This window comes from Doryrhamphus excisus, chromosome 5 (assembly GCF_030265055.1).
Source record: "Doryrhamphus excisus isolate RoL2022-K1 chromosome 5, RoL_Dexc_1.0, whole genome shotgun sequence".
NCBI classification, from domain to species: Eukaryota; Metazoa; Chordata; class Actinopteri; order Syngnathiformes; family Syngnathidae; genus Doryrhamphus; species Doryrhamphus excisus.
Window position 1 is genome coordinate 3357897 of NC_080470.1, and position 24604 is coordinate 3382500.

Below are 24604 nucleotides of genomic sequence, written 5' to 3' on the forward strand. Positions count from 1 at the left end.
AACACATCATAAAGATAATAGGTCTGAAATCGGAGGATATTTACATGTTTTCAGTAAAAAAAAAAAACATGAACCGAATACCAAAATAGTTGATTTTGTAATGATTAATCTATTTTAGTTTACTTCACACAAATTTTCTGTTCAATCATGTTTCACTCACTGTTTTTCTTGTTTTTTTTTACTTGCAGGAACCTATAAAGTCCAGGGCGCCACAGCTTCATTTGGAGTATAGATTTTACAAACAGTTGGGAAATTCAGGTAAGAAGAAAGATACACTATCTATGCCATGGGTCTCAAACACGCGGCCCGCAGGCCAAATGTGGCCCGCAGGACACAAGTTTGAGGCCCCCACCTTGATATGAAAGTTTAATGTTAGTGCGGCCCACGCAAGTTTGATATGGATGCTGTATGGTATCATGTACCCAGAAAAAATTATTACGTTTGATTAATGTTCATGTTAAAGGTTAAATAACTGTTAATAGTTATCCTCCCTATCCGTGTGGAAGTGGTAAGTTTTTGGCTATTTAAGTTTAAAGGAAATAACTTGAAGGCTACCGTTTAGGTCAGGGGTCTCAAACACGCGGCCCGCGGGCAAATGTGGCCCGCAGGACACTAGTTTGAGGCCCCCGCCTTGATATGAAAGTTCAATGTTAGTGCGGCCCGTGCAAGTTTGATATGGATGCTGTATGGTATCATGTACCCAGAAAAAATTATTACGTTTGATTAATGTTCATGTTAAAGGTTAAATAACTGTTAATAGTTATCCTCCCTATCCGTGTGAAAGTGGTAAGTTTTTGGCTATTTAAGTTTAAAGGAAATAACTTGGAGGCTACCGTTTAGGTCGCTAGCTCTCTAGTTTGCGAGTTAGCATGTGTCTCAAGACCCTGCAGTTGCGCAATATGTTGTAAATAAAAAGAGTATAAATGTGACTATAGTCGTGTTTTGTCATGTCTACAGGGCTCTAATAATGCTTTGTTCATTTTAATCTGAAAAAAAGTCATTTGTCTATCCACCAACTATATGTGGTTTCTTAAGTTTTTATTATTTGCCGTTTTATTATTATTATTATATTTATTTATTACTGATTGATTGATTTTCTTTATTCTTGATTTGTTTATTTTTCATCTTATTTTGTGCAGAAAAATAAAAATTAAGATATTTGAGAACAGTGGAATGTTTTATCAGAGCTTTTATTGTAGAAAATCAGAACCAAAGCACTGAAAAAGTTTGTATATTTTTCTGTTTTTAATAAATGCATTTTTTTTTTTTTTTGAAAACCTGATGTGGCCCAATCTCACCCAGACCCTAGCTCCAGTGGCCCCCAAGTAAATTGAGTTTGAGACCCCTGATCTATGCTATGTTGCGTCAAAACACTGTTTTCAAGGAAACATGATTTGCATCTGCACTGTAAAATTGTCCTTTTAGTAGAACCATCTGTCATATCACAATACAGGCAGTCCTCATTTTACAACACTCTCCCATAAATTATTATGATTGTTTTTTTTTTTTTTCATTTTCGGCTTTTCCCCTGTCAGGGGTGGCCACGTCAATCGCATGAATGGGTTTTGGCTTAGTTTTTGTGCCACCCACACACACGCTCCTCGGAGCAGATATCACGGCAAGTTCTTCACAAACTGCCATTGCTAAAATTCTTACCCTCTTTCCTCATCATCTTGTACGCAGGATCATTAAAAAAATAATAAATGGAAAAGGTAAAAAAAAATAATTCTAAAAATAAAAATTTAGTGGAATTGTTGTATGAAGTGGATTTCATAGTGACTCAAGCACAACACAATATACTCACTAACGTTATTGGTCTTCTTTGATGGGGTTTCAAATAGCACTACAGAGTGCCATCGCCACCTTAAGAACTATTAATAGACACCGCCCTGTGGCATTAAAAATCCCTTTCAGAATAAAATTAGAAGAAAAATGTTTATTCCAGTTCAGGGTGTACCCCGCCTCTCGCCCGAAGTCAGTTGGGATAGGCTCCAGCAAACCCCTGCAATGTATGGATGACCCGCTGAAAACGTAATGGTAATGATTTTATTTCATTTGAACATGCATCAGATTACAATTGAATGCATCACATAATCAGTTCACAGTTCCACATGTCCAAAAGGAATAGGAAGAAGCAAAGCTTATTAAATCCTACCCCTCCATCTGGTACTTTTACAATCAGTAACTGTTACATTTGTTCACTTCCTGCTTTCCATAATACAGTTTAAGGCAAGGGTCTCAAACTCAATTTATTAAAAACAGAAAAATATACAAACTTTTTCAGTGCTTTGGTTCCGATTTTCTACAATAAAAGCTCTGATAAAACATTCCACAGTTCTCAAATATCTTAATTTTTTTTCTGCACAAAATAAGATGAAAAATAATAATAAAACGGCAAACAATAAAAATTTAAGAAACCACATATAGTTGGTGGGTAGACAAATTATTACAGCCGTGTAGACATGACAAAACACGACTATAGTCACATACTCTTTTTATTTACAACATATTGCGCAACTGCAGGGTCTTGAGACACATGCTAACTCGCAAACTAGAGAGCTAGCGACCTAAACGGTAGCCTTCAAGTTATTTCCTTTAAACTTAAATCAAACGTAATAATTTTTTTGGGTACATGATACCATACAGCATCCATATCAAACTTGCGCGGGAACGCACTAACATTAAATTTTCATATCAAAGCGGGGCCTCAAACTAGTGTCCTGCGGGCCACATTTGGCCCGCGGGCCGCGTGTTTGAGACCCCTGGTTTAAATGCTCGCTGCCGAGTCCTACAGGATTAAGTGGAACAATAATAATCTACACAAACATTTACAACATGGCTGTCAATCGCAGGGAATTAGCTTATAGAGTGAAAAATGGCACTCCTATAAGACTTGGTTGTATTCTCTGCTTTAGATAAATAATAGCTATCGAAACCTTAAAAAGCTGTAGATGTACGTATCTGTCGTGCCAGGCATTTATGTGTATTTTGGGTCTAATTTACAGACATGTGCAGAAGGAAAAGTCCTCTAATAATCGTAAGGGTTTGGAGCACAAGGGCAGTTCACTATTTATAGATGGCCTTTTACTAGCGGTGTGGGCCATTATGGTGTGTTTACTTCCTCAGTCAGTATCGTTCCTGATTGTTCCGTGAACATGGATGACAGGGGAAACAATTATGCATTGCTAATAAGGCGTGGCCCAATTTTTTTATTATTGTAATATTGTCACTGATGAATTATGCAAGATCGTCTTACAAGATAAACGCCCACATACAGAGAAGGGAAAATCTCTTGTACCAGTGGCCCAGTTACACCTCTAGCGTTTTTGCCAACTCACCATTGTTTGTATGCATGTCTTGCGTGGACAAAATACTTTCTCATGTCCTATGTCCTCTGCGCAAATTCCAATTGTTATTAATGAGGAGACCAGGGTTCAATTCCACCCTCGGCCATCTCTGTGTGGAGTTTCCATGTTGTCCCCGTGCATGCGTGGGTTTTCTCCGGTTACTCCGGTTTCCTCCCACATTCCAAAAACATGCTAGGTTAATTGGCCACTCCAAATTCTCCATAGGTATGAATGTGAGTGTGAATGGTTGTTTGTCTATAAACAAATTATTTTTTTCAGATTAAAATTAACAAAGCATTTTTAGAGCCCTGTAGACTAGACAAAACACGACTATAGTCACATTTATACTCTTTTTATTTACAACTTATTGCGCAACTGCAGGGTCTTGAGACACATGCTAACTCGCAAACTAGAGAGCTAGCGACCTAAACGGTAGCCTTCAGGTTATTTCCTTTAAACTTAAATAGCCAAAAACTTACCACTTCCACACGGATAGGGAGGATAACTATTAACAGTTATTTAACCTTTAACATGAACATTAATCAAACGTAATCATTTTTTCTGGGTACATGATACCATACAGCATCCATATCAAACTTGCGCGGGCCGCACTAACATTAAACTTTCATATCAAGGCGGGGGGCCTCAAACTAGTGTCCTGCGGGCCACATTTGGCCCGCGAGCCGCATGTTTGGGACCCCTGCTCTAGACATAATATAACACTCCTATTGTCACCTTTATAGTGGTATTATCCAGGGATGTCCGATAATTATCCGATTGATATCGGTATCGGATTCGAAAATCTGTAAATGCTGTATACAACACATATGTGTTTATTCTACCACAGGTGATATGTCATATTACACATACTGGTATCAGCTGATATTGGTATCGGAAATTGACAGTATTGGTTTTCAGCCAAAAAAAGCCAATATCAGACATCCCTATGCGTGGGTTTTCTCCGGGTACTCCGGTTTCCTCCCACATTCCAAAAACATGCTAGGTTAATTAGCGACTCCAAATTGTCCATAGGTATGAATGTGAGTGTGAATGGTTGTTTGTCTATATGTGCCCTGTGATTGGCTGGCCACCAGTCCAGGGTGTACCGTGCCTCGTGAGGATAAGCGGTAGAAAATGAATGAATTGTTATTAATGGACAATATTCTTGATGTCACTCTTATTTTGTTTACACAATTACAGTGTAGGAGCAGTGCTCTTATTTTGGAAGTCCGGAAGTGGATTGTGTGTTGAGATTGTCTAGCTAAGAGCAAGAATAAACCTGCTTTCCGTCCTAATTTGAATCAGAACTTGCACGACGACAGCAGGCGTCGTAAAACGCTTGTGTGCATTAACAAGCAGCACAACACAACGCGGTGTAAACACACCCATACAGCCTGAGGCACACACACACACACACACACACACAGATGCATCGGCCCACTCTAGCTAAACTAAGCTAACCCCACCAGCATAAGAGAGGCATTTAAAAAATGTTTTCGACAACGTTTGTTAGTGTTTCAGGTTGCCGTTTAGTTGAGGAGGCGGTGCGCCAGCGTTGATGAGATTCCGCCATGATTGACTGGTCCGCCGGGGGAAATACTCACATACTAACAGTACTGTTAGCGAGGGAATACTGCATACAATAAATGCTGTAAATAGCATTTTGCCAGGAACAAATGAAGAGCTTGCAACCAAAAGGCGCTAAATCCATTTTGACTGATTTCGAGAAAATCAATGATTTTTAACTACGCACATATCAATTTGATTTGGTCATCAAGTCTATATTGCAAATGAAAGAGCTATCAATATAGGTCATAAAAATGCATGCTATAAAAATCCTGCACACACCATGTATTTTATATATTTTTTTAAATTACATTTTTTTCGGATTTAGCGCCTTTTGGCTGAAATAAATTAGAAGTCACCTTTAACTTCTTCAATGGCATTGTTGTAAAAGAATGTAAGGTGCTTTAATGTGCTATGCTAATAAAATAATTACAACACAGAAGCCATTCTCAACATACAATACAAAATAATTATTATTAATTAAATTAATAAAAATTTTATTATTAAAAGCAGTGCTCATATTTGACTGCACCATGAAGGTGACAGTGACAAAAATCATCTCATTCCAAACTCTTTACATTGTATGTTTTTTAGTACAAGTAAAATAATGTTTCTCATGAAAGTTGGAGGTGTCAAGGTAGAGACATGCCTTTTATGGCGCAAAAAAAACTTCCATGTTACAGAATACTGTAAAAACACAATTTGTGTTCTCCTGAATTGCATAACATACTGTAACTATCATACGTGTACTTAATGTACACAAACAAAACAGGATGCGCACTGATACTGGCTTTCTGTATGTGCAGTGCCAATTGTATTCTTCTCTCTGATTGGTCAGATTATCAATAGATGGGAAACTTGGGCCAATCAGAATAAAGAATAAAGAAAGGGATTTAGCTCCTTTTGGTTGAAATCTGAAATGGAAATAGCGCCTTTTGGTTGAAAGCATACATTTCATATCACTTTTTTTCATATTTTTTAAAATGATTTCAAGACCAAAATATGTGATTTGGATACACATGACAGAGGTCTATTAAACTCATGAAAAACATGCAACTTAGTGAAAATTGGATTTAGCGCCTTTTGGTTGCAAGCTCTTCATGGTATTCTTCATCATTGGTAGTGATGAATAATGTTGAGCGTTCTTAAAAAGTATGTACATTGTTCATGAATTAACTTACGGCAACTGAGCAGTTTAAACGGAAATATTACCTTCCTAGCTTCTCTAGCATTCGCTAACAATCTCTGGCCTCGGTGTGCACGAGCCAGGACATTGATCTTATTTCAGCTAGGGAGGACATCTCCAGAGCATTGGGCCTAATGGAAGTCACTTATCCTCGTCCTTCTGCTCTCTCCATAGTCTAAATGTTTAATATGCATTCACTCCCTTGTAGTCTTCCTCGCTCCAGCCTGTCTCTTTTTTTTTTTTTTTTTTCTCGACCCCTCTCGTCGTGGACCCTCAACTCCTGACATTTGACTGTATGGCAACATTGTCTTCAGCTGCCATGATGCAGCCCGATAAGGGCTCCAGTGGATACAATAGGTTCAATTGTCTCACAATTATGGCAGCAGGAGCAGGGCACCACTGACAATGTGCTCGGAATAAAAACCAAGTCTGTTCTTGAAATAAAAGATAATAATAATAATACATTTTATTTGTATAGCGCTTTTCAAAATACTCCAAGACACTTTTCGGAAGAATGAAGTTGAATAAAAGCAAGTAAACAGAAAAGAAGACACACCAAAATACAAAGTTTAATGCAAGTCTGATGTGGATCCTGTACGGTATCATGTACCCAGAAAAAATTATTACGTTTGATTAATGTTCATGTTAAAGGTTAAATAACTGTTAATAGTTATCCTCCCTATCCGTGTGGAAGTGGTAAGTTTATGGTTTTTTTAAGTTTAAAGGAAATGACTTGGAGGCTACCGTTTAGGATGCTAGATCTCTAGTTTGCGAGTTAGCATGTGTCTCAAGACCATGCAGTTGCGCAATCTCAAACACACGGCCCGCGGGCCAAATGTGGCCCGCAGGACACTAGTTTGAGGCCCCCGCCTTGATATGAAAGTTTAATGTTAGTGCGGCCCGCGCAAGTTTGATATGGATGCTGTATGGTATCATGTACCCAGAAAAAATTATTACGTTTGATTCATGTTCATGTTAAAGGTTAAATAACTGTTAATAGTTATCCTCCCTATCCGTGTGGAAGTGGTAAGTTTTTGGCTTTTTTTAAGTTTAAAGGAAATAACTTGGAGGCTACCGTTTAGGTCGCTCGCTCTCTAGTTTGCGAGTTAGCATGTGTCTCAAGACCATGCAGTTGCGCAATCTCAAACACGCGGCCCGCGGGCCAAATGTGGCCTGCAGGACACTAGTTTGAGGCCCCCGCCTTGATATGAAAGTTTAATGTTAGTGCGGCCCGCGCAAGTTTGATATGGATGCTGTATGGTATCATGTACCCAGAAAAAATTATTACGTTTGATTAATGTTCATGTTAAAGGTTAAATAACTGTTAATAGTTATCCTCCCTATCCGTGTGGAAGTGGTAAGTTTTTGGCTTTTTTTAAGTTTAAAGGAAATAACTTGGAGGCTACCGTTTAGGTCGCTAGCTCTCTAGTTTGCGAGTTAGCATGTGTCTCAAGACCATGCAGTTGCGCAATCTCAAACACCAAATGTGGCCAAATGTGGCCCGCGGGACACTAGTTTGAGGCCCCCGCCTTGATATGAAAGTTTAATGTTAGTGCGGCCCGCGCAAGTTTGATATGGATGCTGTATGGTATCATGTACCCAGAAAAAATTATTACGTTTGATTAATGTTCATGTTGAAGGTTAAATAACTGTTAATAGTTATCCTCCCTATCCGTGTGGAAGTGGTAAGTTTATGTTTTTTTTTAAGTTTAAAGGAAATGACTTGGAGGCTACCGTTTAGGTCGCTAGATCTCTAGTTTGCGAGTTAGCATGTGTCTCAAGACCATGCAGTTGTGCAATCTCAAACACGCGGCCCGCGGACTAGTTTGAGGCCCCCGCCTTGATATGAAAGTTTAATGTTAGTGCGGCCCGCGCAAGTTTGATATGGATGCTGTATGGTATCATGTACCCAGAAAAAATTATTACGTTTGATTAATGTTCATGTTAAAGGTTAAATAACTGTTAATAGTTATCCTCCCTATCCGTGTGGAAGTGGTAAGTTTATTTTTTTTTAAGTTTAAAGGAAATGACTTGGAGGCTACCGTTTAGGATGCTAGATCTCTAGTTTGCGAGTTAGCACGTGTCTCAAGACCATGCAGTTGCGCAATCTCAAACACGCGGCCCGCGGGCCAAATGTGGCCCGCAGGACACTAGTTTGAGGCCCCCGCCTTGATATGAAAGTTTAATGTTAGTGCGGCCCGCGCAAGTTTGATATGGATGCTGTATGGTATCATGTACCCAGAAAAAATTATTACGTTTGATTAATGTTCATGTTAAAGGTTAAATAACTGTTAATAGTTATCCTCCCTATCCGTGTGGAAGTGGTAAGTTTTTGGCTTTTTCTAAGTTTAAAGGAAATAACTTGGAGGCTACCGTTTAGGTCGCTAGCTCTCTAGTTTGCGAGTTAGCATGTGTCTCAAGACCATGCAGTTGTGCAATCTCAAACACGCGGCCCGCGGGCCAAATGTGGCCCGCAGGACACTAGTTTGAGGCCCCCGCCTTGATATGAAAGTTTAATGTTAGTGCGGCCCGCGCAAGTTTGATATGGATTCTGTATGGTATCATGTACCCAGAAAAAATGATTACGTTTGATTAATGTTCATGTTAAAGGTTAAATAACTGTTAATAGTTATCCTCCCTATCCGTGTGGAAGTGGTAAGTTTTTGGCTTTTTTTAAGTTTAAAGGAAATAACTTGGAGGCTACCGTTTAGGTCGCTAGCTCTCTAGTTTGCGAGTTAGCATGTGTCTCAAGACCATGCAGTTGCGCAATCTCAAACACGCGGCCCGCGGGCCAAATGTGGCCCGCAGGACACTAGTTTGAGGCCCCCGCCTTGATATGAAAGTTTAATGTTAGTGCGGCCCGCGCAAGTTTGATATGGATGCTGTATGGTATCATGTACCCAGAAAAAATTATTACGTTTGATTAATGTTCATGTTAAAGGTTAAATAACTGTTAATAGTTATCCTCCCTATCCGTGTGGAAGTGGTAAGTTTTTGGCTTTTTTTTAAGTTTAAAGGAAATAACTTGGAGGCTACCGTTTAGGTCGCTAGCTCTCTAATTTGCGAGTTAGCATGTGTCTCAAGACCCTGCAGTTGCGCAATATGTTGTAAATAAAAAAGAGTATAAATGTGACTATAGTCGTGTTTTGTCATGTCTACAGGGCTCTAATAATGCTTTGTTCATTTTAATCTGAAAAAAATAGTGGATACAATAGGCTGAATTGTCTCACAATTATGGCAGCAGGGGCAGGGCACCACTGACAATGTGCTCGGAATAAAAACCAAGTCCGTTCTTGAAATAAAAGATAATAATAATAATAATACATGTTATTTGTATAGCGCTTTTCAAAATACTCCAAGACACTTTAGAATGAAGTTGAATAAAAGCAAGTAAACAGAAAAGAAGACACACCAAAATACAACATTATTGGTTAATACACAGTTAAAACATGAGTAAAAGCGGGGTCAGATATAAAAAGTTAGACATTAAAAACAGATTTAAAGAGGTGAGTTTTGAGTTGTTTTTTGAAGTTGGGAAGGTCAGGGCAAAGAGATGCATTAAATGACCTGGATTTGTATATGAATAAATACAGAGCCAGATGGGAGAGTCAAGCTTTTATTTTGATGTCTTCTTTTTATGACACATTGCTTGTCTGCGTTGTCCACTCATCTTAGTGCTGGTGTAACGTGTGGTAGGTCCTCACGTTCACCAGCCCAAGGTACAGAGACTCCTCTTTTCCTTTTGTGATGACGACGCTTTGAATGCCCTCTAGATTTGGGCCAAGCTTTGATGAGTCAGCCTCCCTCTGACCTTTTATCACTGCCTCGTGTGTCACAGGCTTCATTACCTGGAAAATCCTAGAGACTCAAAGGCAGCAGACATTTTTTCCCCCCCTTCATGTAATGTGACTGACATGGAGGAATCACCAAGTAATAAAAGATGACAGGGAGTTATTTTTGCTGTATAAATCTTTGGCCATTTTTTTTTGCAGACAACATGACATTTTTTTGTTATTTCCACAGTGCCTCATTGTGTAATGAGTCCATGTCAACTGGTTTTATTAAAATTTTTAAGAATTATATTATCAAAATTACAAAACAAAGAATAACAATTTAAAGGACACAATTTTAATACTGGCTACACAGCTAGGAGAACTGAGTTCGAGTCCACCATCAGCCAAAAACATGCTAGGTTAATTGGCGACTCCAAATTGTCCATAGGTATGAATGTGAGTGTGAATGGTTGTTTGTCTATATGTGCCCTGTGATTGGCTGGCCACCAGTCCAGGGTGACAGCTGGGATAGGCTCCAGCACCCCAGCGACATAAAAATACAAAATATATAAAAAATAATAAATTAAAAATAAATTAAAAATAAATTAAAATACTAAATAAAATTAATAAATTAAAATAATAAATAAAATTAATAAATAAAATTAATAAATAAAATTAATAAATTAAAATAAATACAATAAAATAAAATAAATTAAACTATATTAGGTACTTAGGTACGAGATGCATTATTAAAAAAAAAAAAAACAAAACCGTAAACTGTATTATGGAAAGCAGGAAGTGAACAAATGCAACAGTTACTGATTGTAAAAGTACCAGATGGAGGGGTAGGATTTAATAAGCTTTGCTTCTTCCTACTCCTTTTGGACATGTGGAACTGTGAACTGATTATGTGATGCATTCAATTGTAATCTGATGCATGTTCAAATGAAATAAAACCATTACCATTACCATAAATCGTGATGAGATTTCTCATTCAGAAAAAAAAAGGTCTCATGGGAACAAAATCTCGTCTTGTCTCGTTCTCGTAGCCCCAATATAGTATCGTACCATCACCCGAACGGAGTGTCTGGTAACACCCTTAGTAATAAGTCATCATTTATAGCCAGCTAAAGAAGCTTCACACCAGTTGGTCAATCAATGGTAAAAGATCAGATTCACACGATCCTGCTGCCAGTGGGATTCATCCACATTCTTCAAAGTTCAAATACTTCACCTCATAATGGGTGCAGTGGTGTCAAGTAGCATAGTAATGTATCAAATATCAACGCTCTTCTGACCCTTCACTGGTGTTTTCCACTTTCCTTTTGTTCCCACTTTAGTTACGAGTGTCCAAATTCGTCATTTTAACTGATACAATTACAAACATTTATCATGTTTGTCCCGCTTTCCACAGAGGGAATTCCACAGGTGTACTACTTTGGTCCTTGCGGGAAATACAACGCTATGGTGTTGGAGCTGCTGGGGCCCAGTCTAGAGGACCTGTTTGATCTCTGTGACCGCACCTTCTCCCTCAAGACCGTCCTGATGATAGCCATACAGCTGGTAAAGCCTGCATGTGTGCCGTGGGATGGGTTGGGATCTTTTTTCTGCTAATGAAAGAGTCGACTAATTCATAAACCAAAAAATATGTAATGTGGGCCCTCGGAGTTACAGTAAACCTCGGATATATCGGACTCGGATATATCGGAAATTCGCTCACAACGGACAGATAAAAAAGAACCGATTTTTCTGTAATGCATTTCCAATAAAAATTCATTGCATATATCGGATTTTTTTATAACGGATTTTGCCTATTTCGGACAAAATCTCCTGTCCCGTTCCAATTTCCCTCGCATATATTGGATGGCCGCATCGTTATGCTAATCTTGTTGATGTCACTGGCTATTGTCTTTCTCCTGGCTCCAGATTTAGGACAAATATAAAAGTGAGTGACGTCAATAATACTAGCACAGCAGTGAATGAGATCTTAACCTCACTATTGGAAATAACGTAGGCCTGACGGGCGTAACAGGGCCTAGCTTAATTAACAATTTGTTATGCTCAGAGTCCAATAAAGTTCAATTCTCATTACCTTACGTCTCTTTTCATTGCCCAATCCAGGTACATTGGAAACATAGTCAAGGAAGTGCCTTTTTATAACGGATAAAATCCGATTTACGCATATACCGGATATAAATCCGATATATGCGTAAAACTGACATTTTCCGGTATACGCATATAACGGATTTCGCTTATATCGGACAAAACCAGTGGGAACAATTGAATCCGATATATCCGAGGTTTACTGTATATGGAAATGTTTGCTTTAAAAAAAAAAAAAAAAATCAGAAGCTTTTGCAAAGACTAACGTTGGCTACGATTTGGAAAGTAAACAAATCACTTGATAAGAGTTAGCAAGGTTAGCAGGTTACGTTAGCATTTTTGATTGATGTCAAGTCAAATAAAAAGGCATTATTTACTTGCCAAAATCTTTCTGTAGATTATTAAGATTAAGATAGAGATTAAGATTAAGATTAAGATATGCCTTTATTCGTCCCTCAGTGGGGAAATTTGTATTGCACAGCAGCAAGAGTACAGAATCAGTTAAGCAGTACAAAATACACAATATAGAAAAATAAACAATATAAACGACCCAAGTATTAACAAAAATCAACAGTTTTTCCCGCAGTTATATACAATACAGTATGTAGATAATATGAGACGAGATGAGATATATGACCAGTCTATACACTGAGGTCTTGTTAGGGAGTTAATATGAGGCATTATGGAAATACTCATAAATGGAAATACTCATAAATATACTCATAAATACTCATAAATAAAATAAATCATCTTTTTGTTGATCTCTGTAAACATTTGAATTTAGTCAAGAAGTTATGCAGCATCATTTTTTTTGCACCGTATCACAGTTCCTGAAACGCTGACTCATCATTTGCCTCCTCGTCTAGATAACGCGGATGGAATATGTCCACACCAAGAGTCTGATATACAGAGACGTGAAGCCAGAAAACTTCTTAGTCGGGCGGCCAGGAAGCAAGAGGCAGCACACCATTCACATCATCGACTTTGGTCTGGCCAAAGAGTACATAGACCCCGAGACCAAAAAACACATCCCCTACCGGGAGCACAAGAGTCTGACTGGAACGGCACGCTACATGAGCATTAATACACACCTGGGAAAAGGTGAGAATGTCATTTTGGCTGTTCTTTATATTTCCTAATGGAATGATCACATTTTTGGACCTTGTATCGCTATTATGTATATTGAGTCTACTCGTATGTCATGGTAAACTAAGACTACATAGTCCATTCTTCACCAAATGACTAGGAACTTATAATACAACTTATATACAGCAATACTGTGCTGTTCTATGATTGGTTGTTTCACGGGCACGATACCAGAGTGGACAGCAACGGGGGCTGATACTGGACATGGTTAAACTCTATATTTTATCAGTATCACTGCCCTGGGCTTTGACACAGTATCATTTCGGCGTTTTCCCGTATCATTCATGGGCGGTTTCTAGGGTACAGGGACAATTAATACTGTAGTATGTGATAATATAATGTATCTTTAGTCTTACATAAACACAATACCCGGGTCGTCGTCCTGTGAGGGGTGGAAGTGTCGTGTCGTCATTCCCCTGAAACATTGCACAGAAACACAACAAATGCATGAGTGCAGTCTTAGATTATATTCCCTGATTTATGACAATATGGAGCGGAACCTTGGTTAGCATCATTAATCTGTTCCAGAAGGTCCGTGTCTAACTGAAACCATTTGCCTTAAGAAATCATGTAAATCCAAGGAATCAGTTTCAGAAAGCCAAAAATGTTAACACATTTTTATATATTTGTTATTTTTTATAGTTATATAATTTTTTCTATAATATTTATGATAGATAATAATTTTTTATAGTTATATAATTTTTTCTATAATATTTATATGATATATAATAATTTATATAAAAATATAATTATATAATTATTAGTTTTACGCCTCTCTGGTGAGGTGTTCTGGGCATGCCCAGCCGGGAAAAGGCCCCGGGGCAGACCTAGGACACGCTGGAGGGATTATGTCTCACAGCTGGCCTGGGAACACCTTGGTGTCCTCCCGGTGGAGCTGGAGGAGGTGGCCGGGGACCACCTAAGACTGCTGCCCCCGCGACCCGGACCTGGATAAGCGGAGGAAAATGGATGGATGGATGGATGGATAGTTTTACATGCAGAAACCAATTGAAAGTGTATATAAATACACGCTTATGAATGAAAAGGATAAATGAACATGTAAGAGTACCTTCATTGAAGACTTCATTGTTGCCAAAATACACAATGTGACAGCAAGATCAACACAGACACCACCTTCGTGTTTTGCCATGAGTCATTTCTCGGATTCGGTCGTGTTTCTCACCTCAAGTGTCTGCTTTTCTATTCATCACGGCTACAAAACAAAGAAATACATTCAACCAAATAGCATTCTCAAATAGCCTATTAGCCGTTAGCAATCAGCCAAATGTCTAAACACTTAACGAGAGTAACAATAGCACAATAAAATGTTAACGATGCAACATTTAAGAAGTTAACGTTGATTTTTAGCGCGGACTTTCTAGGGCAGCAAAGGGTCCTTCTTAGGTACATTTGAATCATCTAGGCAGCTGATGTTGAAATACGCGTATATTTATGTCCCTGTGTGGGTGATAAAAAGGTACCAAATAATACATCAAATATTATATCAATGTCAAACAAGCCAGCTGGATGAAAATATGAATAAAACAAAAAAAAATAAATAAAAAATAAATAAAAATTAGCTTAAATTCGGTCCTAGTTCTCCGCTACGATTGTGTTAGTTTGTCGTTTTCCTTCCCAACACTGATTTTTTTTTTTTTTTTACCCAACTCCTTGATTTTCTTTCTGTTGTCAATTTCAGAACAAAGTAGGCGGGATGATTTGGAGGCCTTGGGTCACATGTTCATGTACTTCCTCCGAGGTAGCCTTCCTTGGCAGGGCTTAAAGGTAAAGTACTGACATTTGTTTCTTTATCATCACCATCTTTAGCTTTGCTTGTTTACCTTTTGCCACGATGTGGTTGACCTTGGGGAAAACAACACCGTCCTCTCACACATGACACATTCAAGGTCTCCTCGTTTGTTGTATTTTTGGAACCTGTAACATAAGAAACGACAGACGGAAAACTCCTTGCTGCCTCACATGAACAAAAACAGGCTGGTTTTTAAGTGCAATTAGAAAAGAATATTGACAAAAAAATTGTTATTGTCTAATGATTTATGTGATTTATCTGACGGTAGAGTGTCCCTGTTGCAAATAATAAGAGTAGAGTGAGACATCTGAGCATTTGTTATGTGGGAGGGAGTCTGCGGTAAGATGGATGTGAGGGATGGATGACTGTGGGGGATGTTGCATGCCTCGGGCCAAACAAGAGTTTTCATCAGTATGCAACATGGCAGCCGGCATAAAATACAATGACAGAGTACAGTGACCACTTCTGGAACTCACCGTGTCTACGCTCGTCTTGTGTTGGTTACACTTTGGCTCATAACACGCACAAAAGAATATCCTTATCCTGTTTTCACACCTGATTCAACATGTTCCTACAATGTACACAGGTGATTGGGTTCATAACGGAACAGACACAAACGTTTACACCAGGGGTCTCAAACATGCGGCCCGTGGGCCAAATGTGGCCCGCAGCACACTAGTTTGAGGCCCCCGCTTTGATATGAATAGCCCCGCGCAAGTTTGATATGGATGCTGTATGGTATCATGTACCCAGGAAAAATTATTACGTTTGATTCATGTTCATGTTAAAGCTTAAATAACTGTTAATAGTTATCCTCCCTATCCGTGTGGAAGTGGTAAGTTTTTGGCTATTTAAGTTTAAAGGAAATAACTTGAAGGCTACCGTTTAGGTCGCTAGATCTCTAGTTTGCGAGTTAGCATGTGTCTCAAGACCCTGCAGTTGCGCAATATGTTGTAAATAAAAAGAGTATAAATGTGACTATAGTCGTGTTTTGTCATGTCTACAGGGCTCTAATAATGCTTTGTTCATTTTAATCTGAAAAAAATAATTTGTCTACCCACCAACTATACGTGGTTTCTTAAGTTTTTATTATTTGCCGTTTTATTATTATTATTATATTTATTTATTACTGATTGATTGATTTTCTTTATTCTTGATTTATTTATTTTTCCTCTTATTTTGTGTAGAAAAATAAAAAGTAAGATATTTGAGAACAGTGGAATGTTTTATCAGAGCTTTTCTTGGAGAAAATTGGAACCAGTTTTTAAAATTTTTTTGTTTTTAATAAAAGAATGAATGAATCTGTGTCATAACTAAAGAATAAAATAACTAACCACACACCAAGTGTGTTTACACTGACTCCAGTCACATTGCTAATGACGCATCATCTCTATTTCCTTCCAGGCGGAAACTTTGAAGGAGAGGTATCAGAAAATCGGTGACACCAAACGAGCGACCCCCATTGAAGTGCTTTGTGAAAGCTTCCCCGGTCAGTACAATTGTTGAACTATTCCCATTCTGCGTCGAAACATGTCGTTTTTTATTGCTAATAACTTCCCTTTGGATACAGAAGAGATGGCCACTTACCTGCGATATGTGAGGAGGCTGGATTTCTTTGAGAAGCCCGATTACGACTACTTGCGGAAGCTCTTCACCGATCTCTTTGACAGAAACGGCTATGTCTTTGACTATGAATATGACTGGGTCGGCAAATCCCTGGTGAGTCTTCTTGAAATCATTTCGGGGGAATTTCGCCTGGGGGGGGGGGTGCGTTTGTTGTTGAAGTGACAGTAATCCCTCGTCATTTTGCGCTTAGAATTTTGCGGCTTCACTCTGTCATGGTTTTTAAAAAAAAATATATATATGAATCAATAAATCATGCTGTTTTGTGGTAACTATAATAACTATAAAAGCAATCTTCACTCGCTAAATGTACTGCAAAAAAGGTCAGTAAGGATAATTCATAATGCCGCCTACAGAGAACATCCTAACTCCTTATTTCTGAAATCACAAAAACTTGCTGATCATCTTCAAACAGCTAAAATAATGCATAAGGCTAAAAATAACCAAAATAAAAATAACCAATTAGCTAAAAATGTCATCCAATACTTCTCCACAAGAGAGGAGAAATATGATCTCAGGGAAGAAGTACATTTGAAACACTTCTATGCTAGGACTACGTTAAAAAGCCATAGCATTTCAGTATGTGGAATCAAACTATGGAATGGATTGAGTAAGGAAATCAAACAATGCACAACGATGAGCCAATTCAAGAAACAATACAAGCAGTTGATGTTTGCTAAATACAAGGATGAAGAGTCTTGAACCAGTCATGATGTGCTATATATATCACTATATTGACACTTACTATGGTACCCATTATGGCATTGGATGCTCATAACACATTATTAAAAAAAACAAAAAACTTAAACTGTATTATGGAAAGCAGGAAGTGAACAAATGAAACAGTTACTGATTGTAAAAGTACCAGATTATGTCATTGGATGGTCATATCACCTCCTACTTTGGTACGGGACAAAAAATAATTTTTTTTTTTAAAAATTTAAAAACTAAAAAAAAAATTTAATAAAATAAATTAATAAATAAAATACATTTGCTAAATACAAGGATGAAGAGTCTTGAACCAGGCATGATGTGTCTGATGTACGAGGTGCTTTATTTAAAAAAAAAACAACAACCTTAAACTGTATTACGGAAAGCAGGAAGTGAACAAATATAACAGTTACTGATTGTAAAAGTACCAGATTATGTCATTGGATGGTCATATCACCTCCTACTTTGGTACTTTTAATTAAAAAATTAAAAGCTAAAAAAAATTAATATAAATTAATAAATAAAATAAATTTGCTAAATACAAGGATGAAGAGTCTTGAACCTGTCATGATGTGCTATATATATCACTATATTGACACTTACTATGGTACCCATTATGGCATTGGCTGGTCATATCACATTATTAAAAAAAATAATAATAATTAAACTGTGTTATGGAAAGCAGGAAGTGAACAAATGTAACAGTTACTGATTGTAAAAGTACCAGATTATGTCATTGCATGGTCATATCACCTCCTACTTTGGTACGGGACAAAAAATAAAAAAATAAAAAAATTAAAAACTAAAAAAAAATAATAAAAATTTATAAAATAAATTAATAAATAAAATAAATTTGCTAAATACAAGGATGAAGAGTCTTGAACCAGTCATAATGTGTGTGAGGTACATTATTAAAAAAAAAAAAACCTTAAACTGTATTATGGAAAGCAGGAAGTGAACAAATGTAACAGTTACTGACTGTAAAAGTACCAGATGGAGGGGTAGGATTTAATAAGCTTTGCTTCTTCCTACTCCTTTTGGACATGTGGAACTGTGAACTGATTATGGGATGCATTCAATTGTAATCTGATGCATGTTCAAATGAAATAAAACCATTATATTATATTATATTACATTATTATATCTGTATTTGAAACTCCTTGTTTTTGCAGCCCACGCCCATAGGCCCCATCCCCAGTGATGCGCCCCTGCAGCCCAGCAGCAGGGACAAAGCACAACAGCAGACCAAAAACCAGGTGAGGTTTAGCTATATATTGCATAACCTGTCAATCCGCCACCTGACTGGCTGACTGACTGGCTGACCAACCAACCCAGTCATTCAAGTTCCTCCGCCTTGAGTTGTTCTTTATTGTGTCCAACTCTAAGCAACTTCCTGGAGAAAAGGGCTGCCATTTTCCACTCACACACACACACACACATATATATATATTCACACCCAGAGTCTTAGTCGTGATGTTATTTGTTCCAATGTGAGACAGCAGCAGTGTAAATTTACCTGCACAGTCACGGCTGTGACTTTGCTGCAGCAGCTGTGTGGAAAAAAAAAAAAAAAAAAAGCACAGTTTGGGTGACGCCATTGTCATTGCACAATCTGCATTGTTCAATACCAGTAATGACAATACATGCGTTACATGTAATGTAATCCAGTCACTTTTAACCATCATTTCTGATTACATGAGCATATTTGTCATGGATGCAGATGTCATTAAACTTGATAAGTCTTACTCATTGTGTCCATGAACGCCACACCAGGGTGTTTCCATTTAAGGTTTTATGATTGGCTTCTACTGTCGACTCCACTTTTTTTTTTTTTTTTTTTTTTTTTATTGCTCTCCATTAAACATTGCAACCTTTCCACTACCATGCACATTGCCCATGACAGTAAAACCTGTAACGTTTTTATACTCTCCAATGATACAATAGTACTAGGTTAAGGGGGAAGTACTTGAGGTGTTTGAGTATTTGGTGCTGGCGAGAGGTGATCAAGGCCTTTTTTTTTTTTTTTTTTTTTTTTTTTTATTACTCCTGCATGACTTGTAAGTGTGTTGATCTGTGCTTCATATGAATTTTTGCTTCCCTTTTCTCCTTTATTAACATAGTTATGTCTTAACAAGCCTGCTTCTGCTTGGGAGATGTCTTCTTGTAATTGTTTTTGTTTCTTTGTTTTTCTTTGTTTGTTTCGACTCACCCGCCCCGCCCCTCCCTTCTCTCCCTCACATTTGGACCCCCCCCACCACATTGCTACCCCCCTTTACCACCACCACCACCAACCTTTTTTCGCTATTGCATCAAGTCGCCTGAACCCAAAGGAAGTGAGTCTCAGCCCACTCCCGTGACCAATAAGGAGACTTTGGGGTCGCACCTTACAGCTGAGCGGCTGGGGGGCTCTGTTCAGGTACTGCTGCTGCTGCTGCTGCTGCTGCTACTGCTGCCGCTGCTCAGATGGCTACTGCATGAAGCTGTATGTGTCACATTGCCTGCGCTCGATTCCCAACCCTCTGCTGTGTGTTTTGACTCCTCGTGCGTGTGTGTGTGTGTGTGTGTGTGTGTGTCAGTTCTGTTTTGCTCTCACAGCAGCAATCGCTTCATCTGCTAAATAGCCTGTTATGTGAAAAGGCCGTGCAGAGAAAACATCTAGCAGCAACTGTCATGACATCATAATTTAAAAAAAAAAAATGGTTAGCTAAACATAAGAACTGTGTACATGATGTGTACATTTACCTCTCAGTGCCATCCTAAATTCCATTGCCACCCCCCCCCCACATGTGCTTTGAATATGGCTACTTGTCTGGATCCTTAAACGAGAAGCCTCCATTGTGAATGCTGCAACTCAATTCCGCCACCCAGTGTTTGACAAGCAGCACTGCAGCTTTTAACCGCTTCTATGAAGTTGCTTTAGTTGGAGCTCTCTTTTCCCCCCCTGTGTTATTATTATTATTATTATTATTATTATTATTATTATTATTATTACACAAGCTGATAATACACTCAAAAGATGGCTGGCAAATAAACGGAATATATACGTTTATAACCCCCCCCTCGCATTGTCATACCGCATCAACGGTGTCTCTTTTTGGTGTCTTTTGTGTGCTTACGCAGGTGATGAGCTCAACAAATGGCGAGCTGAACACTGATGATCCCACAGCTGGACACTCCAACGCTCCCATCACCGCTCCCACCGAGGTTGAAGTGGCCGACGAAACCAAGTAAGAGTGAAATCCACGTCTAGGGTCCTGAAAACGGGCACTGATATGTAGACATTATCTTGGTAGTTTGTTGTCATAAATAGCATTATACAGTAAACCTCGGATATATCGGAAATTCGCTCACAACGGACAGATAAAAAAAGAACCGATTTTTCTGTAATGCATTTCCAATAAAAATTCATTGCATATATCGGATTTTTTATAACGGATTTTGCCTATTTCGGACAAAATCTCCAGTCCCGTTCCAATGCATTTCCATTAAATTTTCCTCGTATATATCGGATGGCCGCATCGTGGCGCTCCGATTCGCCGAATCGTGACAGGCCGCTATACGACGTCATTTGCAGCGTTTGCAGCGTTGCCTGCGCGTCCAGGTACATTGGAAACATAGTCAAGGAAGTGCCTTTTTATAACGGATAAAATCCGATTTACGCATATACCGGATATAAATCCGATATATGCGTAAAACGGACATTTTCCGGTATACGCATATAACGGATTTCGCTTATATCGGACAAAACCAGTGGGAACAATTGAATCCGATATATCCGAGGTTTACTGTACATGTACATTGTACTTTATTATTATTATTTTTGGGATTATTTGGACAAATATTCATATATTAGGGACATTTATTATTATTCAAGCTTGTATGAGCAGGAACTATGCATGGTTGATGCAGTGCTTTTTCTGCTCATTCATCTAGAACAGTGACATCCTGCACTCATGATACCAAAAAGAAGATATTTCTCTACGATTATGTATTTGTTTCAAGCTATGTGACTGTTTAGTCCTAATATTTTCACATCTTCACATACATTAACTCGTCATTTCTGCAGATATATTATTATCTTTTCATACATAAGAAAGACACTTGATTTCACAATGCAATGTAGTCTGTGTACAGCTGTCCCCTCAAAATAGCTCGGGTGCCAAGTTTCCAGTAACCATTACAAGAGCGCGTGATGGCGATAATACCAAATTTAGCCCACCTGCTCCCCAATCATACACTGCAATGTACTTGCAGGTAATTCTCTAAAAATATAATTTTCAAATAAAAAAAAAAATACAAATATTGAAATATTTGACGTGTATTAAAGATGCTAGAAACCAATCCAAGTGTAGGTCAGTATATTGTACCAAAATGTATATGAGCGTTGTATTACAGGCAATATTAGTGTAATATCTAATAATAACTAGTATTTTTAGGATAAGTCACGGGCCGATAAACAACAATAACATGTGTTTTTTTAGGAATGTGAAAGTGTTTGATCAGCGTTAATAGTTGTAGCGTGCAGTAGTGGTGTGTCGGTCATGAACGAACGGGTCAAAAGAACTAGTTCTTTTTTGTGAATGGAATGAATGAGGTCACTCTAGTGGTGTGTCGGTCATGAACAAATGGGTCAAAAGAACTAGTTCTTTTTTGTGAACGGAATGAACGAGGTCACTGAACAAACGGGTCAAAAGAACTAGTTATTTTTTGTGAACAGAATGAACGAGGTCACTAGTGGTGTGTCGGTCATGAACGGGTCAAAAAAACTAGTTCTTTGTGAACAAAATGAACGAGGTCACTAGTGGTGTCTCAGTCATGAACGAACGGGTCAAAAGACCTAGTTCTTTTTTGTAAACAGAATGAACGAGGTCACTAGTGGTGTGTCGGTCATGAACGGGTCAAAAAAACTAGTTCTTTGTGAACAAAATGACCGAGGTCACTAGTGGTGTGTCGGTCAGGAACGAACGGGTCAAAAGAACTAGTTCTTTTTTGTGAACGGAATGAACGAGGTTACCAGTGGTGTCTCGTTCATGAATGAGACCGAACGGGTCAAAAGAACTAGTTTTTTTTTGTGAACGGAATGAACGAGGTCACTAGTGGTGTGTCGGTCATGAACGAACGGTTCAAAAGAACTAGTTCTTTTTTTGTGAACGGAATGAATGAGGTCACTAGTGGTGTCTCGGCCATGAACGAACGGGTCAAAAGAAGTTCTTTTTTGTGAACGGAATGAACGAGGTCCCTAGTGGTGTGTCGGTCATGAACGAACGGTTCAAAAGAACTAGTTCTTTTTTTGTGAACGGAATGAATGAGGTCACTAGTGGTGTCTCGGTCATGAACTAACAAGTCAAAAGAACTAGTTCTTTTTTGTGAACGGAATGAACGAGGTCACTGAACGAACGGGTCAAAAGAACTGGTTCTTTTTTGTGAATGGAATGAATGAGGTCACTCGTGTTGTGTCGGTCATGAACGAACGGGTCAAAAGAACTAGTTCTTTTTTGTGAATGGAATGAACATGACCGTTCACAAAAAAGAACTAATTATTTTGACCTGTTCGTTCATGACTGACACACCACTAGTTCTTTTGAGCCGTTCGTTTATGACTGACACACCACTATTGACCTCGTTCATTCCGTTCACAAAAACAAAGAACTAGTTCTTTTGACCTGTTCGTTCATGACTGACACGCCACTAGTTCTTTTGACCCATTCGTTCATGACCGACACACCACTAGTGACCTTGTTCATTCCATTTACAAAAAAAAGAACTAGTTCTTTTGACCTGTTCGTACATGACTGACACACCACTAGTTCTTTTGACCCATTCGTTCATGACCGACACACCACTAGTGACCTTGTTCATTCAGTTTACAAAAAAAAGAAGTAGTTCTTTTGACCTGTTCGTTCATGACTGACGCACCACTAGTTCTTTTGACCCATTCGTTCATGACCGACACACCACTAGTGACCTTGTTCATTCTGTTCACAAAAAAAAACAAGTTCTTTTAACCTGTTCGTTCATGACTGACACACCACTAGTTCTTTTGACCCGTTCGTTCATCACTGACACGCCACTAGTTCTTTTGACCCATTCGTTCATGACCGACACACCACTAGTGACCTTGTTCATTCTGTTCACAAAAAACTACTTCTTTTAACCTGTTTGTTCATGACTGACACACCACTAGTTCTTTTGACCCGTTCGTTCATGGCCGACACACCACTAGTGACCTTGTTCATTCTGTTCACAAAAAAAACAAGTTCTTTTAACCTGTTCGTTCATGACTGACACACCACTAGTTCTTTTGACCCGTTCATCACGTGTTGTTGCGCTGTTGAGTCGCACCGAACATCAACATGAGTGAACAGACTTACTCGACACGGCTGACCGAAATGAACGGATCTTTTACTGAATGAACCGGAATGATCCATCGTTCTCATCTGGTTCAAAAAAACAGTGTCGGTGCTTCCCATTTGCCTCTGTGCATTGTCAACACAGTCGACTCGGAATCCCTCACCTTCTTGTCCACCCCAATTGAAATACTACGTACATTGTGCCAAATTGGACATTGTGAACGGAATGAATAAATGGGGGACTATCTGCGTGCTTGCCTGTCTTATCCTATCGTCGAGCCTCGCTCTGTGGGTGGGTGGGGTTCGCTGACTGAAAGACCAAGACCGAGAGATTGACCGACACTGTCGGTGACCTCGTTCATTCCGTTTACAAAAAAAACTAGTTCTTTTGACCTGTTCGTTCATGACTGACACACCACTAGTTCTTTTGACCTGTTCGTTCATGACTGACACACCACTAGTTCTTTTGACCTGTTCGTTCATGACTGACACACCACTAGTTCTTTTGACCTGTTCGTTCATGACTGACACACCACTCGTGACCTCGTTCATTCCGTTTACAAAAAAAACTAGTTCTTTTGACCTGTTCGTTCATGACTGACACACGACTAGTTCTTTTGACCTGTTCGTTCAATACTGACACACCACTAGTTCTTTTGACCTGTTCGTTCATGACTGACACACCACTAGTGACCTCGTTCATTCCGTTCACAAAAAAAAAGAACTAGTTCTTTTGACCTGTTCGTTCATGACCGACACACCACTAGTGACCTTGTTCATTCGTTCACAAAAAAATGAGTTCTTTTAACCTGTTCGTTCATGACTGACACACCACTAGTTCTTTTGACCTGTTTGTTCATGACCGACACACCGCTAGTTACGTGTCACTGAACATCAACATGAGTGAACAGACTTACTTGACACGGCTGACCGAAATGAACGGATCTTTTACTGAATGAACCGGAATGATCCATCGTTCTCATCTGGTT

At 38.7% G+C, this 24604-nt stretch overlaps 1 protein-coding gene across 5 annotated transcripts in view; it reads left to right on the plus strand.

Annotated features, from left to right (window-relative positions):
• Window positions 1–24604, plus strand: part of csnk1g2b (casein kinase 1, gamma 2b) — a 94375-nt gene that overhangs the window by 31853 nt on the left and 37918 nt on the right. The window contains exons 3-11 of one of the 5 annotated variants that reach the window (XR_009129764.1): window positions 189–258; window positions 11287–11435; window positions 12842–13076; window positions 14821–14906; window positions 16336–16420; window positions 16502–16650; window positions 18438–18521; window positions 19580–19681; window positions 20386–20590. Coding sequence is in view for 4 of the 5 variants with exons in the window: in XM_058072350.1 (XP_057928333.1) it covers window positions 189–258; window positions 11287–11435; window positions 12842–13076; window positions 14821–14906; window positions 16336–16420; window positions 16502–16650; window positions 18438–18521; window positions 19580–19681; window positions 20386–20492 (1067 nt within the window). In the remaining variant the exon portion in view is untranslated. The remainder of the gene's footprint in view (window positions 1–188; window positions 259–11286; window positions 11436–12841; window positions 13077–14820; window positions 14907–16335; window positions 16421–16501; window positions 16651–18437; window positions 18522–19579; window positions 19682–20385; window positions 20591–24604) is intronic. The other 4 variants (XM_058072350.1, XM_058072351.1, XM_058072353.1 and 1 more) reach the window with 4 other exon arrangements.